Source organism: Gambusia affinis, linkage group LG04 (assembly GCF_019740435.1).
Source record: "Gambusia affinis linkage group LG04, SWU_Gaff_1.0, whole genome shotgun sequence".
NCBI lineage: Eukaryota > Metazoa > Chordata > Actinopteri > Cyprinodontiformes > Poeciliidae > Gambusia > Gambusia affinis.
Window position 1 is genome coordinate 4844146 of NC_057871.1, and position 16456 is coordinate 4860601.

At 36.7% G+C, this 16456-nt stretch overlaps 1 protein-coding gene across 1 annotated transcript; it reads left to right on the forward strand.

The window, feature by feature from the left end:
- The first annotated feature begins 226 nt into the window (after positions 1 to 226).
- On the forward strand, positions 227 to 14711 carry slc43a1b (solute carrier family 43 member 1b). Its single transcript, XM_044114783.1, has 15 exons — positions 227 to 361; positions 2364 to 2522; positions 3397 to 3580; positions 4790 to 4845; positions 5033 to 5109; positions 8555 to 8647; positions 8911 to 9044; positions 9130 to 9272; positions 9479 to 9625; positions 9709 to 9744; positions 9830 to 9962; positions 10092 to 10221; positions 10977 to 11050; positions 11870 to 11993; positions 13198 to 14711. Exons 2-15 carry the CDS (start codon positions 2369 to 2371, stop codon positions 13408 to 13410), a joined length of 1698 nt encoding a protein of 565 aa, XP_043970718.1. The 5' UTR covers positions 227 to 361; positions 2364 to 2368; the 3' UTR covers positions 13411 to 14711.
- The last annotated feature ends 1745 nt before the right edge of the window (positions 14712 to 16456 follow it).

Sequence of the window (16456 nt, forward strand, 5' to 3'; positions counted from 1 at the left end):
TGTAAGTTAGTTTTGTCTTATTTCAAATGCACTGGTAAGCCCTTCATTTTCTTAAATTATTAATATTATTATTAAGTGACTTAAATCTGGGGAAATGATCCCAGTTTTAAAAAGAAGGCACTGGGTTTGTGTAGATAAACGTTGCCGTGCGTTTCTCAATAAGTGTTTGTTTATGTGATAAGGGGGTGGGCAGGTTAGTGTTTGCTCCATTTTTAGACCTGCCAGGGGTCAATGTGAGTGTTAATGTGCCAGCGTATGGAGCGGCCGCTCACAGCCAACGATATCTGAGCCTCGGCAGAAATTTCCAAGATCATTTCAGGATTTTTGTTTTTCCAATTTGGGAGCAAAACCTCCAGGGGAAGTAAGTAGTTTGATGCTTTCCATGCTGTCAGAGATCTAAAGGTGGGTGAGGTAATGGTCAGTAAATGACAGCGTGATGCATTTGCTTGCTCTGCTCACTGGGTTAATCTGAGGTAGAGGTCAGCAACCTTCACCCTCCAAAGAGTAATTTCTGCAAAATTCCGTTTTTCCAGAGCCACAAAGTTACATCGTCTCTTTAAAAAAAAATCCCAATTTGCTCTAAATACTTGATATATGATTAAAATAAATAGCTATTAATTCTATTGTTGTATTTTAGAATGAATGAGTGAAACATTTTCCAGAGCCAAAATGCATTTTCTTGAAATTTATACTTATGCAAAACATAAAAAAGGAACAATTTGTGATTTAAACCATAAAATTTGACCAAGTATTTTTGGCCAAGTGTATCTTATTACACTTGAAATAAGACAGAACTAACTTACATGTAACTTTTCAGCAAAATATATGAGGTTGCGATTATTATTCTTTATCAGTCCAGTCTAAGCAGTTTTTATCTTTTTTACTGACAAATTACATAAATCAGTCGCTTCTGTTGTTTGTGATTCTGTGATCACGGAATTTCAAAATCAACAGATTCTTGCATTTTTTTATACTTAAAAACACGTTTAAACATTGTGCTGAAATGATGCTAACTCCCACCTGCAGGTGGCAGTGTTTCTTACTTCTGCTGCATTTAATGTGAAGTTATAGTCGATACTTCACACGTGTCCATCACTTTCCATTGATCAATGGAAAGTGTCCATTGATGAAAAAGTCCTACTTCCACTGGCAGATCATTTCATTGATAAAATGGAAAAAATATATTGTTATATGTGAAATAATCTGTCTGTGGAAATATTCATGAAAAATATTAAACTTTTCATGAATATTAAGAAATTATTGATTTAAAAAGCTCCTTTAACTTGCTGAAAAAGCTACTTATGAGTTAGTTTTGTCTTATTTCCAGTGTATTACGATATTTGCACTAGAAACTAGACAAATATTCAGTAAAAGTTTGTGTTTTTGAAGTATATCCATTTATTAATATTGTAACAGTTTATTAATGGGGCTTTTCTCTTTCAGCACATTGTTTATATGGCCTAAAATAAAAACGAGTTTGACGACCCGCAGCTAACTAGCTAGCGAGAGTAGCTAACTAGCTAGCTAGTAATTCGGTTCCAGCAAACTATCCCATCATTTTATTGCCCGTCATGAATTATGACGGGTTGACACTTTCTATGCATGTTGCGGTTTCTGCTGAGTGTGTGTGTGTGTGTGTGTGTGTGTGTGTGTGTGTGTGTGTGTGTGTGTGTGTGTGTGTGCGTGTGTGTGTGTGTGTGTGTGTGTGTGCGATCATGACACCTGATAGTCACAGCTACCCTCTGGCTCTGCACATGTTTGGAGTCCTCTTTCTTCCTCTTGGCTTCGCAAAGCGCTGCCTTACTGTACATAACAATAACTGTCACTGCAGGATACATAAAGAAAATGAACACACTTTTCTTGCATAAGGTCTAACCATTGAAATGAACACAATGGTTAGATTTTTGAAGTAAATGGATGTGTAAATCATTGTAGATACTAAAAAGGCTTGGAGTTTTTGCATTTTTTGGGATGATTGTTTTCTCATGTGAGAAATAACATTTGTTTGTTTTTATTTTTTGAAAAAATGGGTCATTGTTTGTAGTTCCAGTTTCTCCAAAGTTAAGATGAATACAAAAACCTCATCAATATGTGGAAATTAATTGATTGTACCTAATATTTTGTCAAGGAAATGTTATTTATCTGAAAAGAAAAAGTTGAGAAAGTGTCCATTTGCATCAAATTTGCTCCATTTGGACCGCCCATAATCCTTCATAGGGCCTCAAATGGCCCCCAGGCCGCAGTTTGAACACCCCTTCTGTAAAGGAACTGTCATCAAACTGAATGAACTGAACTGTAATTTAGTTTGTAGGTTTCTGCTGCCATCCTGTTTGGTGCATTGATGCGTTCCTCGCTGTCTGCAGCTGTCATGGCTCCCAGTTTGGCTCAGGCCTACCGAAGAAGATGGTGGATGGCGGTCACGTCCATCATAGAGAACCTCTTCTTCTCTGCCGTCCTGCTGGGTTGGGCATCGCTCCTCATCATGCTGAAGAACGAGGGCTTCTATTCCCACCTCTGCGTAGGTAAATGCTCTGACATCTGCAAAGACATGCAGGAACTAATCATGATGTATGTTAGCTTCTGAACTTAAAGAGATTACCAAAAGATTCCCTGTACATTAGCATTTTGAAAATGTTGGTAATCCTGATGTCTGAGATTAGCAAATATTAATAACATCTAAAAGCATTAACATTTCTAATTAACCAACAACAAATGGCCTAAAAGGTTTTCTGCGTCTTTCACCTGCAAACAACATTGTTAAGATGGAAACAACTAAATATAATTTCCCTCTGGGATCAAATAAGTATTTTTGAAATTGAAATTTAATTTGAATTGACCACCAGCCAATTACAAAGCGATTGTCCACAGCCAATCAGCTCATTCCTGGACGGAAAAGAACCAATCACAATCACCAAATCAAAACAGTGCAGGAAGTGGAAGAAAACACCAAGCAAAACAGTAGTGTGTAAAAAAAAAAAAAGCACTGCAAAAACACCAAATCTTGCAAACTACTTTTAGTTCCTTGTGCAAATATCTTAATAAATTCAAAATAAGACAAAGCTAAGTTATGAGTCACATTTTAGCAACAAATATCAGCTTGTTTTAAGTCAAATAATCTGCCAGCTAGTAGAACTAGAATCTCCTAGTCAAAATCATTTACTTAAAACAAGCTTCTATATCTGACTGACAATTAAAAAAGTTAGTTTTGTCTTATTTCAAATGTTCTAAGATATTTGCACCAGAAACTAAACCAAAGTACTTGGTAAAATTTTGTGTTTTTGCAGTGAGAAAACAAACTACATGACAGTCCTAAGTGAACAATAACCTGTCCCCAATAAATGTTAATTTAAAGGTTGGTTTCACTATAACTGATTGTTTTTTGGTTTTTTTATCCAGAAAATGAAACTTTTGCCACAAACAGAAGTTTGGTGGAGGGTGGCAGATGGCCTAGCTGTGTGGAGCAGGAGGAGATGCTGAATCTTGGCTTCACCATCGGCTCGTTCTTCCTGAGCGCCGCCACGCTGCCCCTGGGAATCCTGATGGATAAATTCGGACCCCGACCGATCAGACTCATCGGCAGGTCTGACACCGCACTCATTTCTGATCAAAATGTTTCTGATTGAGAGTACGACCGCTTTTACAGATGAAAGAACTGCGACAGATTAAAACCTTATAAAAATTATTCGTTAATGAGACAAGAAGTTTTACAAAATACTGTTTCAATAAGCTGGTTTGTTTGCGCATTGAAACCTGATGGCAGGGGCGGCCAAAGCCTTTTTGGGGCCCTGAACAGATTTTCATTCAGGGTCCCCCATGAATGATATTTCATCATTTGGCTACGATAGAAATAGCTGTTTCCATGTCAAATGTGTGTAAAATTTTGGTGATATTGTGCTAAAGTAAAACAACCCCCCCCCCCACCCCCCAACACAATTTTGCAATTGCAGTGTTTCCATTAAATAGGAAACGTAATTAAAATAACTCGTAAATGTGTTTCTTTATGGGATAAGTCAATAAAAACATATCCCTTCCTGTCATCTTCTTTGTCATTTCCACCAGTAGTAACAGCCGGTTGTTGATCACTTGATTCCAAAGAAGTGTTTGTAGTTTTGCAAAATGAACTAATTTCAATAGAGCCAAAAAAAATCCACCTGATCCTCATGCAAAAACTTAATGAAAAACTATTTTTTTCTCTAAATTGCCATGTTTCCATTAAGCAAATTTATTTTCAAAATTTCACGTTGCAAATATTTCAAGGTAAATGGAAATGCAGCTATCAACATAATTTGTAATCAACTTACATTATACTAATGTTGTCATGGTGACTGATTTTACCCTTAAAGAAGTAATAAACTAACGAAAATACTTTAATCGATCTTCATTTTGAAATGTAAAGTGGTATTTAAGTGCAGCATTTTGATTGAACTAACATCAGTGAGCAAACACTGAATTTAAAGTTTAATATATTTTGTTTTTAAAATTTGGACAAGGACCAATAAAATGAATTATTTAGATTCTTAGATATGTCAAACTGAGAAACAGTCCTTAAATATTAATAACATATTTTCCACTTAAATAATCCCAGAATAATGTTTGACATTTCCTCTTCTATGATATGCTGATGATTATCTGATCATTTTACTTTGACTAGGCTGTTCTTTTTTCACTGTATTTAGTGGAATACCTCCAACCTGACACTACAGCAGCATTAAGAATAAAACAAATAGGTGTTTTTCTAACAATTCAAATCAATTTTTGTTTGTTGTGATATTCAATATTTGTGTTTCAGTTCCTGTTTCGCAGCGTCTTGTGCAATGATGGCTGCCGCTGCGAATGACCCTGAAGGTGAGACGACAAACCTACATTTAAAAATTAAACTTTAGCTGCTAGCTTGACTTACTCCACCTTTTGGGGGTTTTTTGTACATAACTAATTGTTGGCACATGGATAAGTTACATTTGGTTGAAAAAAGTCCAAAACAAAAATAAATTGTGGCTGCAATGTGTTTCTTCTTTTGTTTTTTTTTTATCAGCGCTCTCTGTCCTCATTTTCTTTGCTGTTTCCTTCAACGGTTTTGGAGGAATCTGCTTGACCTTCACATCACTCACAGTGAGATTCACACACACCCACACACGCCTACGCACACACACACACTAACACACACACATGAACACACGTACAATGCTGAAGTTAGATATATGGCACAATAAGACAAAATTAACTTACAAGGGACTTTTCAGCCAGTTATATGAGCTTGTTTTAAGTCAATAATTAGATATTGATTTTAATTAAGTACTACTTCCACTGGCAGCTTATTTCACTTAATACCAAACATTTTTCCCATGTTATAATGTTACAAGACATGTAACTTAAAATATTCGAAAATTATCTTGTTCCACTGACAGATTATTATTTACAACTGGGACTTTTTCATCAATATTAAGGATTTATTGACCTAAAATAAGCTCCTATATCTTACTGAAAAGTTACTTCAAAGTTAGTTTTGTCTCATTTTAAATGTACTAAAATATCTGCACTAGAAAATAGACCAAAAATATTTGGTTAGATTTTATGTTTGTGCAGTGCATAACATCTTAATCTGTAATGGATCCGAATAATTTGGGGTATTTACACCTTTGGCTGAATAGTAAGATTTAACTAAGAATAGTGTTGTCATTATTAGTCCTTAGCTTGTAGAAACAGCATACAAAATAAACTCTGTGTGTGTGCATGTGTGTGTGTGCATGTGTGGGCGTGTGTGTGGGTGTGTGTATGTTTGCTTCACCTCAGTAAACTTTTATTCCAACTATAGACAGCTGTAATGTTGCCAGTACCACAAGACACTGCATGCGGTTCTTGTCATAATCAATCTTCCATTTTGGATGTGAATATTAAAGGAATTGCAGCAACAGGTTTATGGAACTAAATTAGGGTCATAAAGTTTGTTGAAAAGAAAAAATAGTCTGAAGCTAGAGAAAAAGATGTTGAACCTGAAAAGTAGTTTTATTAGGTTCAAATAATTTTTTTAATTTCAAATTTCCTTTTTCAATTTGAAACCTTTTTACAGTTCCAAATCTTTCTGTTTCAAATTGTTTTCAGTTTCAAAATAATGTTTCAGGTTTTTTTTGTGTGTAAATTTTATGACCCCAATTTAGCTCCATACAAGTGGAGCGAACAGAAATATCTCGACACCCAACATTAAAATTAATATAGTAGCAGGTTTTTATAGGAATTTCTGTTTTTGCTTCTTCTAAATTCACTCTTGCTGAACTGGTTTGATAATCTATAAATACGGAAATGGCCACAAACATTACAAGGGTGTCGAAAGAATACTTTATAAAAACTCAAATGGTAAAGTGGAAAAGTAAAACGGTGAACTGGAAGTGGGTTATGAGCTGCTCACACACACCCAGAAAGTCCACAGATTCTCACACACAGCAGGACAGAAAGGACAGGCCATGCCTTGGGACTTCGCCAGGTCAGATGATGACAGGCAAAAGGAGCAGGGTGGGTCAACTAGGCAGGTTTCTGATTGGCTGAGAGGCTGCATGGGAATTTAGACCAAGTGGAACTGGATCTGGTGCTTCCAAAACTAGCACCGACGCGCACCCCCCACACACACACCCACTCACACACCACAAACGGTCCCCTACATAGTCAGAAAATGCTCACATGGACCGGCACACATTTAATTGAAAGGTTGACAGAAGCAGATTCTGATCGGGTTAAAAGCTGTACCGCCTCCTGCTGACGGCACCCTTACATTACAGCCAAGAAACGGAAAGAGGAATTCACATTTTTATGCTTCTATTTGGATCTCATCTGCTTCTAAAAACAGCCCAAGTGTTTAAATAATAAACAAAAAACGTTTTTTGGTGTCTGGGAATTTAGCCGTTTCAAAAACTTACCGACAGTTAAGTCACGTTCCATGGGCGCTGCGCCGTTACCTAGCAACCCAGACCCGTTACCTAGCAACCCAAGCCGGAACACGGAGCGCTAAATAATAAAACGTAATTTAACAAAGTTTCGAAGCAGATAAATTTTCCTTGAGGAATTTTAATAATCGGGGTACTCGAATCACTCAATCGTTTCAGCCCTAACATTTGATATCTGTTAACATTTGTCCCAATTATAAATGGTAAAATAATTCCTGTTTTAAACTGTACAATTTATTGAAATTCTGAAAAGAGTCTTGAAAAGCTGAGTGACGACATCATCAAGAACGCTCTGTTCTAATTGATGAACTAGCGAACTGCGTCCTTGTGAACTCGGTAAGAACAGACTTTCAACTGTTCTTGCAGGAACGTACTAGCTAAGAACTCAAGAACATTCTTGCGTTCTTGTGTATTGAGAAACGGCCGTGGGAAAAAGGAGTTTTCTTTGCAAAAACACAAATCTTACAAAGTTGGTCCAGTGTCTTGAAATATCTCAGTACCAGAAATAATCAATCAATCAATCAATCAAACTTTATTTGTATAGCACATTTCAGCATCAAGGCATTTCAAAGTGCTTTACATCAAATCAAACACAAAAATACAATGCAACATAGAATCAACAATAAAAACACAACATAGTCAGATTCCGTCAATAAATTTGCAATTGATTACGTTTCGAATACAACTCTAAACAAGTGGGTTTTTAGTTGAGATTTAAAGGAAGTCAGTGTTTCAGCTGTTTTACAGTTTTCTGGAAGTTTGTTCCAGATTTTTGGTGCATAGATGCTAAATGCCGCTTCTCCTCGTTTGGTTCTGGTTCTGGGGATGCAGAGCAGACCAGAACCAGAAGACCTGAGAGGTCTGGAAGGTTGATACAACAGCAGCAGATCTTTAATGTATTGTGGTGAAAAACCATTCAGTGATTTATAAACTAACAACAGTATTTTAAAGTCTATTCTTTGAGCTACAGGGAGCCAGTGGAGAGACTTTAAAACTGGTGTTATGTGCTCTATCTTCCTGGTTTTAGTGAGAACAGGAGCAGCAGCATTCTGGATCAGCTGCAGCTGTTTGATTGATTTGTTGGACAGACCTGTGAAGACGCCGTTACAATAATCAATACGACTGAAGATAAAGGCATGGATGAAATAAGACAAAACTAACTTACAAGAAATTTTTCTGAAATATATAGAAGCTTAATTTAAGTCAATAATTCTTTAATAATGGTTTTAAAAAAACAACTGATTATTTAACTTATAACAAGACATTTTTACCATGTTGTGAGTGACATAATCTGCAAGTGGAACTAGTTCTTTTCCATCATTATTAAGGAATTATTGACTTAAAACTGTGTATTTTTTGTGCTGTATTTGTCACTGCTTCTTGGCCAGGACACCTATGAAAAATATGTTTTAAATATCAATATTTTTGTTTCCTGATAAAATAAAGGTTAAATAAACAAATAAAAAACAATCATAATAGGTCACCTTTTACCATAAATTACAAATATTTATTAAGAAATTTCAGTTGTCAAGTGTCATAACAAGCATTTCTAATGGCTGATATTATTAAAAAACCACCAGTTTTTCTTTTTTTTACTTTAATTTATCCTTTTCTTACAGCTGCCTAACATGTTTGGAAACTTACGTTCGACCATCCTTTCCCTGATGATTGGCTCCTACGCTTCTTCAGCAGTCACCTTCCTGGGAATCAAGGTGCGCACTCACCCACAAGTGAAAAAGACCAGATGTTTGGGATTGTGAGTGCATCAAAGAAAGAAAATAAAAATTTACCAAGTGTTTGAAAAAAAAAAAATCATTTAAAAGAGGAGTAATTAATGTCAAGTATGATAATAGAGGTCGGAGGGCAACCTCAAAAATATCCGGTGTCACATTAGCTTTACTGTTTGGTGAATTTTTAAAATCCATTTCTACATCTCTTTATATTTTTCCATAATTTTCCTCCTGATTCTCATCAGTTGATTTATGACCTTGGTGTGTCGTTCCGGCTCATCATGTGGGTGTGGACGGGTTTGGCCTGCATAGTCATTCTCAACTGCTTCCTGAACTGGCCGGGTGAATCCTTCCCAGCTCCAGAAGACAGCAGATACACGTCAGTAACCATGAAAATAATAATAATGATGATAATAATACACTTTCTATACTCTGTCTACCTCTTTTTGATCTTCTCTTGGCAGTAAAACGATGAGAATGAATGGGGTTGTGACAGAGGACAGGATAACTGGGGACAGGTACATCACCAATGTGATGATCATGGAGGACACAGTGAGTCCCAAACCACAAGAATCTGAAAAGAGACACTCCGAAAGCACCTCTAAGGGTAAATACAGCTTTGTTATGAGCTATGCAGATCTGATCATTCATAAGGATCTGTTGGCACTCTGATTGGTAAAAATATCATTCAAAGGTCTTTGTTAGGTTCCAACTCCACACAAACCGTGGCTGGCTGCATTAGCTCCATTTACGTTCACCATAAAAATGCACACATTGAAATGACAAAAATAAATCTGCTGTAATTTCTACCAGCTGCGGTTCCAATCTGTCAGTCTGTGTGCTCTCCCATCTTCCTGTGGAGCGTCCTGGTCATGGCAATCACTCAGCTCAGGCTGATCTTCTTCATGGGAGCCATGAATAAGATGATCGAGTTCCTGGTCACTCATGGCGACCCCAACCGTAAGCGTAAACTACAGGCTTACACAAAATCATTTATTAGAGCTGTTGAGTTTAACTTTTACAGTTGCTGTTCTGTCTTCCAGCCGGGTTGGAGCTACGGAAGGAGGTGGAGGACCAAGGTACCTATCAGGAACATCCTGAGCCTCCAGTCAAGATTGTATTTTCACATATTTGAACAGATTTCACTCTGGCTGTCTTATCCAGTGGCGTTCTACTCGTCCATCTTTGGTATGATGCAGCTTCTGTGTCTGGTGACGTGTCCAATGATTGGCTACGTCATGGACTGGAGGATGAAGGAGTGTGAAGAGGAACATGTAAACATATCAACAAGCAAAAGGTAGGAAAATGTTTGGACTATATTGAGGCTGATGAGATTCAACAGCAAGTGGGATGAATACTCCAAAGCAGGGGAACGTCATGAGAAGCATGTTACATCGGCACAAACTTGTTATACTTGTTTCCTCAGCAACTCATCTCCCCCAAAGAGAGACAGAAAGATCCAGAAACTGAGCAATGCCATCAGAGCCTTCATTTTCACCAACTTCCTACTGGTCATGTTTGGAGTTATTTCTTTGATTGACAACTTGCCCATACAGGTTAGGAAAAATGTTGCACTAGAATATGAACTGAAAGCTCCTTCGGTCATTTTTCAGTACACCATTATAACATTTTAAGACAGAATGTTGTGTCCAGTCAAAAATTAACATAAATAGTTTGGGGCTTTATTTGTCACTGTCCCATTTTGTCATGTCACTCATACATGTATAAATGTCACAGTTCCAAGCTAACTATTTAATTATCAAGCTAAACATTTAACTGCAAACTAAATATTTATCTAGCAAGCTAAATGTTCAGTTGTCAAGCTAAATATTCTTGCTTCAATCTAAATATTTAATGAGCTAGCTTCAAACTAGTTATCAAGCTAGATATTTAGCTCCAAGAATATTTAGTTAGAAAATTAGCTACAAAGTAAATATTTTGTTGGCAAGCTATTTAATTTGGAACTGGAACATGAATGAAAAACATGATGAAAATATGTCTTTGATAAATGAATCCTCTTGTTTCTCTTATAAGAGGCTAACAAACTAAATTATTCCTGTTAATCCTTGACTGTGTAATTTACAAACGACGTCCCAAACTCTTGTTTATTGAAGCAATTCCACATTTCAAAGCTGCAGGACACTGAGCCTTGATGACTGGAGTTTGAGATCTCTGGTGTCACATGTTATGTTTTCGTTTCCTTTCATTGTTACAACAAAAAATTAAATCTTGGACATTTTTAATGCAGGTAAAAAGCAAATAACCACAGTCCTGTAATGTGCGTCCTGCTCTCTGTTTTGTTCTTTAACAGGTGTTGTCCTTTGCTCTTCACACCGTTGTTAGGGGATTTATCCACTCCTGCTGTGGAGGCCTCTATGCAGCAGTGTGAGTGACACAATGAGATGATATTTTAAAATCCTTTAGACTTGCTACTAATTCAATCAAAGATGATGAAACGAAGACAGAAAGATGCAGCTTCCCCTCTCTGAAGGTTCAGGTCAGAGTCTGGGTGTGATCTGTGTTGCCTTTGCAACCCCAAAGGCAACACAGATCAGTTTAGCTTGTTGTAGCTCTATAAATAAAGGTTTTCTTTCCTCACTCACCACAGTCATCACCACCTACAATAACATTTTAATTATATGAGTTGCAACAACATTTAGTCTCGCTTTGAGCTCAATAAATTACTTTTGAATTGAATCAACAGCAGGGGTGAACCTGCTTTATAGTATTTATTTTTTACAATTCCCTTTCCCAGATCTTGAATTGTTTGCTTAAATCTTCATTCTTCTTCAGCACCAGCAAGGAACCAACATCTGACTATTGTCCAGTTTTTTTTTATAGATAAGATAGATAGATAAATCTTTATTGTCATTGTCACAAGAACAACAAAATTTAAAAAGTGCCCTCAGTCAGTGCATATGCTTAAAAATAACTGTCTCACAGTTTACACACAATGTAAGAGATACATAACAAATAACTGATTAAAAAACAACTAATAAATAAGAACAGCCACATTCTCACACACACATCATTCATGATGATTAATGGTTGTTTTGGTTGCATTTAGTTTTGTTATTGCTGTAGGGTAAAAACTGTCTCTGAGATGGTTGGAGACAGTTTTTTTATTATTTATTATATCCTAATTGTAGTCAAATATCTTTAAGGATGCCACATTTCTCTCATTTCCACTCTCCTTTCATCCAGGTATCCAGCGAACCACTTTGGGACTCTGACGGGTTTTCAATCAACAATCAGTGCAGCGTTCGCCTTGCTCCAGCAGCCGCTCTTCATACTGATGGTGGGGTACCTCGGCGGAAACCCTTACTGGGTAAGGAGCTCTTACAGACGGACACCATCCACAAGTAGTCAAGTTTATTTGTATACCATATTTCAGCGAGAAGGCATTTCAAAGTTCTTTACGCCTTAAAAATGTAATACAGTAACCAACTAAGAAATAAGCAATAAACATTACATTTTGTCAATCAAATGTACATCAAATATTTTGATCAAGGTTCCAGTTATTATGGATAAAAAGCAGCTCTACATACGTGGGCTTTTAATCTAGACTTAGAGGAACTCTGTGTTTCTGTTGTTTTGCAGTTTTCTGAATGTTTTCTTTAGATTTGTGGTGCACAGAAGCTGAATGCTGCTTCTCCATGTTTGGTAGATCTGAGTCTTCTGGAAGGTTGAAACAACCACAGCAGATCTTTAATACATATTCTGACTTATAAGCTAACAAAAGTATTTTAAAGTCTGTTTTCTGAGCTACACGGAGCCAGTGTAGGGACTCTATAAAGGGATGATGTGCTCTATCTTCCTGGTTTTAGTCAGAGCACTAGCAGCAGCATTCTGGATTTGATTTAAGATATTACTGTAAAGACACTGTTGCAGTAATCTATGTGACTAAAAATAAACATATGGATGAGTTTCTCTAGATCTTACTGAGACATTAGTCCTCTAATCCTGGAAATGTTCTTCAGGTGATAGAAGGCTGACTTTGTAACAGTCTTTATGTGCCTCTGAAGGTTCAGATCAGAGTCTGGGTGTAGTTTTCACACCTGATCGCGAGTTTCTTGCTGTAATAACTGAAGATGTGTGTTGACTCTGGATGGTTCCTCTTTAGGTCCAAAGATAATAACTTCAGTATGTTTCTGTTCATCTTGAGAAAGTTGTGGCACATCCACATATTTATTTGTTCTAAGCATCTGTTCAGTTCTTTAATGATGACATTGTAATGTAGAGCTGTGTGTTCTCTGTGTAGCTTATTTTTGTTTTTTACCTGAGCTAGCAGAAGCTAGATATTAATTATCAGGGGTCCCAGTATTTAACTTTGTGGTACCCCACAAGAGATTTCTGTCCTTTCCATTGAGACGTTATCTATTGACACAAAGAAGTCTCTGTTCTTTAGGTAAGAATTGAACCAATTAAGTATTGGACTAGAGAGTTCCAGCCACTCAATCATATATCATGGTCAACATTGTCAAACATCTCCGGGCTTGTAGAGAGTACTCACTTTTACTTTCTTACTGCAGATCAACATTGGCCTTCTCATCTTCTCCCTGGTTGGCTTCCTGTTGCCATGTTATCTCTTCTATCACCGGAGAGGCCTAATCAGAGAGAAGGCGCAGCTGGATGTGATCGCTGTCCGCCAGTCTGAGAAGGAGAACAAAGATCTTATCCAGTCAGACTGTGAAGACGAGGAGTCTTCAAAACATGGAAACATGCACAATGGGCATACTGGTTAGCTGGTTATAATGACATGGTCACTTACTGTCACCAATGTTATTATTTTGACTATGACTTATGTGTTTCTGAGAAAAAAAATCCCATTAGTCCTGAAAATAAGTGCCCAACAAAATAAGCAAAACCAAGAGTCCAGCTTGAAAATGCGCTCTTCATTAGGGCTGGGCGATATGGCTAAAAACAACCACAAAACGCTATAATCGTTTCATATCAGTCAAAATCAATAATTAGTTTTTTGTTTTAAATATCTGAAATACTACCAAACCGGTGATGTGACCTTTCTTGTTTTATCCACAGCTTCCACTCCATGCCGAACCTTTAAACTGCTGCTGGCCAAATTACCCAGCAGACTGTTGCTAGGTAACCAGAGGGTGAGTGAGTTAGCTGATTCCACTAACTTTGCTTAGCTAGTAGTGAGAGATTGAGCAGCGAAAGCCTTTCCTCTGCCTACATCTCCCAAAATGCCGTGCTGTTCTGGACCAGAGTTCCAAGAATATTTTATTAAACAATTTATCACTGATTTATTGTCTCTTAATAGAACTACAATAATTCTGAAAGCTAAAATTATTTGCATTTTGCATTTTAATTCACATCAAAACTAGGGAGATAAATTGATTTTAGCAATTAATCAAATGTTCTGGTTTTGGAGAGTTAATTTTTGGACAATTTGGATTTTTCTTTTTCACCAATGCATTCAGAAACCGGAGGGTTGTTAACTCACCCCAGAACTGCAAAGCACGTTTTACAGTTTCTGTTTATTTTGACTTAGAATTCAGGTTAACTGAAAGAAAGAATGATTAAAATAAAAGCCGGTTTTTAAGACATTTTCTGCCATTTCTATTTTTTTTATTTTTTTTAAGGAAAAAAATTGACTCAAATAAAATCAGTTAAAATCGGAGATCAAATCTGGTTACTTTTTAGCCATATCGCCCAGTCCTACTCGAAACCAACAGTGAGATGAGAAATCACCTGGTATTTTTTCTTTATTACAAATTTAGAAAAGAAATAAAGCTGAGGGACCATTATGGCAGAATTACATTTGTTTTTGTTGTTGTTGTTGACTGTATCTATTGTTGTCACTAATTATGTTATATTTACAACTAGGCTTTCTAGGTTTTTGTGTGTAAAGTAGTACAGCTGTGTATTTTGTATTATTGAGGCCAAATGTATAAATATTGATGTGCAAATGCTCCAACATCACTGACTGGGACAATAAAAAACATTATTATCCCAGGAGTACAAGAAAATTAAAAATCATCACAAACAATTTACTCAAGATAATAAAGCATTCATTACACTGAAAGGAGTCTGTGTAACATCTGCCTTGAAGAACACCACACACACATTTTATCATTAAGGTTTAAGATTTATTTAAAGTCTTAAAAGACTAACAAACCACATCTCAGCCTGAGGTACTTCAATAAAGGCATCTTAGGCCAATTGCCTCCATATCTTCAGACTTATATCCAAAATGGAGGGTTTGAACCTTAATATTTTCCAAACAAAAGCAGCACAGGCAAACATATCAGCACAAATGTAGCATTGTTGACTGACACCAAATTTGTTTGATTTTATAAATGTGAGAGGGACTGGTGACCTTCTATGATCTCTGGAAACCCGACTTTTATTAATATCTTCAAAATGATAGCAGCACCAACGAAAATGTTTGCCGCACAAATGTACAGTAGTACAAATGTTTGACACCAATTATGTTTGATTTGGGTGATGTGGATGAGCTGGTTGAACTTTTGACTGTTGCTTTTATTAATATCTTCAAAACAAGAGCAGCACAAACAAAAATCTTAGCAGCACAAAAATACCAGTGTTGATTGAGACCAAATTTGTTTGACTTCATAAATGGGGGAGGGGCTGGTAGACCTTCTATGATTGCCATAAACTTTACTTTTATTAATATCTTAAAATAATAGCAGCACAAGAAAAAAAAACAATTTGATTTGAAGAACATGGTGGGAAATTCACCCAAGTCTGAAGCTCTCTGTACTCACTAATGACATAGAAGAAAGAAATGTTTGAAGAGAACCACATTTACAAGTTTATGCTACATTAACCAAGTGGTTAATCAAAAATAAGAACCATTCTGTCTGATTTACTGATGCGTTTTATGGAAGTTCAGAGAAGGAAACACGGTTTTCTTTGTGCGCATGAGAAACGGGTCACCACATAAACATCCATTGTTTTTAATGCCTAGATTGCCTCTTTAGTTTAGGGATTTATGGAATCACATGGCGACTGCCCAGAAGCTGCAACACACAAACACACAATGCATGTTTATTTTCCTGGTGGCAGGATTTAAGGTTTGTTTTCACTCCCCAGCTTGTGTCTGTGTCAGAGGTGGATGTGTGTCTGTCTGTGTGATGAGCTTGGCTGTGTGGGTTTATCCTCACAGCCCCTGCTGTCATTTTAATCTGTCCATTGAGTGGTCTGTGTGTTTTGTTTTTTCATGCTTGGTGCAGTATGCGTTCAGGGAGACAGTGTATACTTTTTGGATTCAGTAACTCCACGGAAACAATTTTCTGAAACCCACCGGCTTAGATTAATGTTTGTGAGTTGTAACTGTTGTTTGAAATTGAGTAAATTTGGGATTTAATCTGTTATTCTCATGGTTTAGGGATGGAACATGCCAGTAATTAGTCATGTTATAAATCAGTATTTGGAAGTGGTGAGTAGTAACTAACATTTACTCAATTACATTTATTTTTGTAACTTTTTTTGGGGAAAAAAATTACACACTTTTCTGTAATTGTTATTGCAAATCTTTATTTGATTAAGACATTGTGCATTAATAAACAATTTAGATTTAAATACAACCAATTACAGCAAAGGGTGATTTCCACTGCTTGCCCCCCTGCCAGACAGTACAGACTAAAACACATATGGTTAATACAAAACATGTACACACACACACACACACACAGGGAGAGAGAGAGAGAGAGAGAGAGAGAGAGAGAGAGAGAGAGAGAGAGAGAGAGAGAGAGACAATAACAATAACAAACAAGAAGACAAACAAGGGAGGAAATTTCAAGAAAA

Excerpts from the sequence above, each read along its gene's own strand:
- slc43a1b (XM_044114783.1), top strand. The coding sequence starts at position 2,369 with ATGGCTCCCAGTTTGGCTCAGGCCTACCGAAGAAGATGGTGGATGGCG. Across the intron at positions 8,648-8,910 it reads TCACCTTCCTGGGAATCAAG|TTGATTTATGACCTTGGTGT; the intron begins GTGCGCACTCAC and ends GATTCTCATCAG. Across the intron at positions 10,222-10,976 it reads TTGACAACTTGCCCATACAG|GTGTTGTCCTTTGCTCTTCA; the intron begins GTTAGGAAAAAT and ends GTTCTTTAACAG.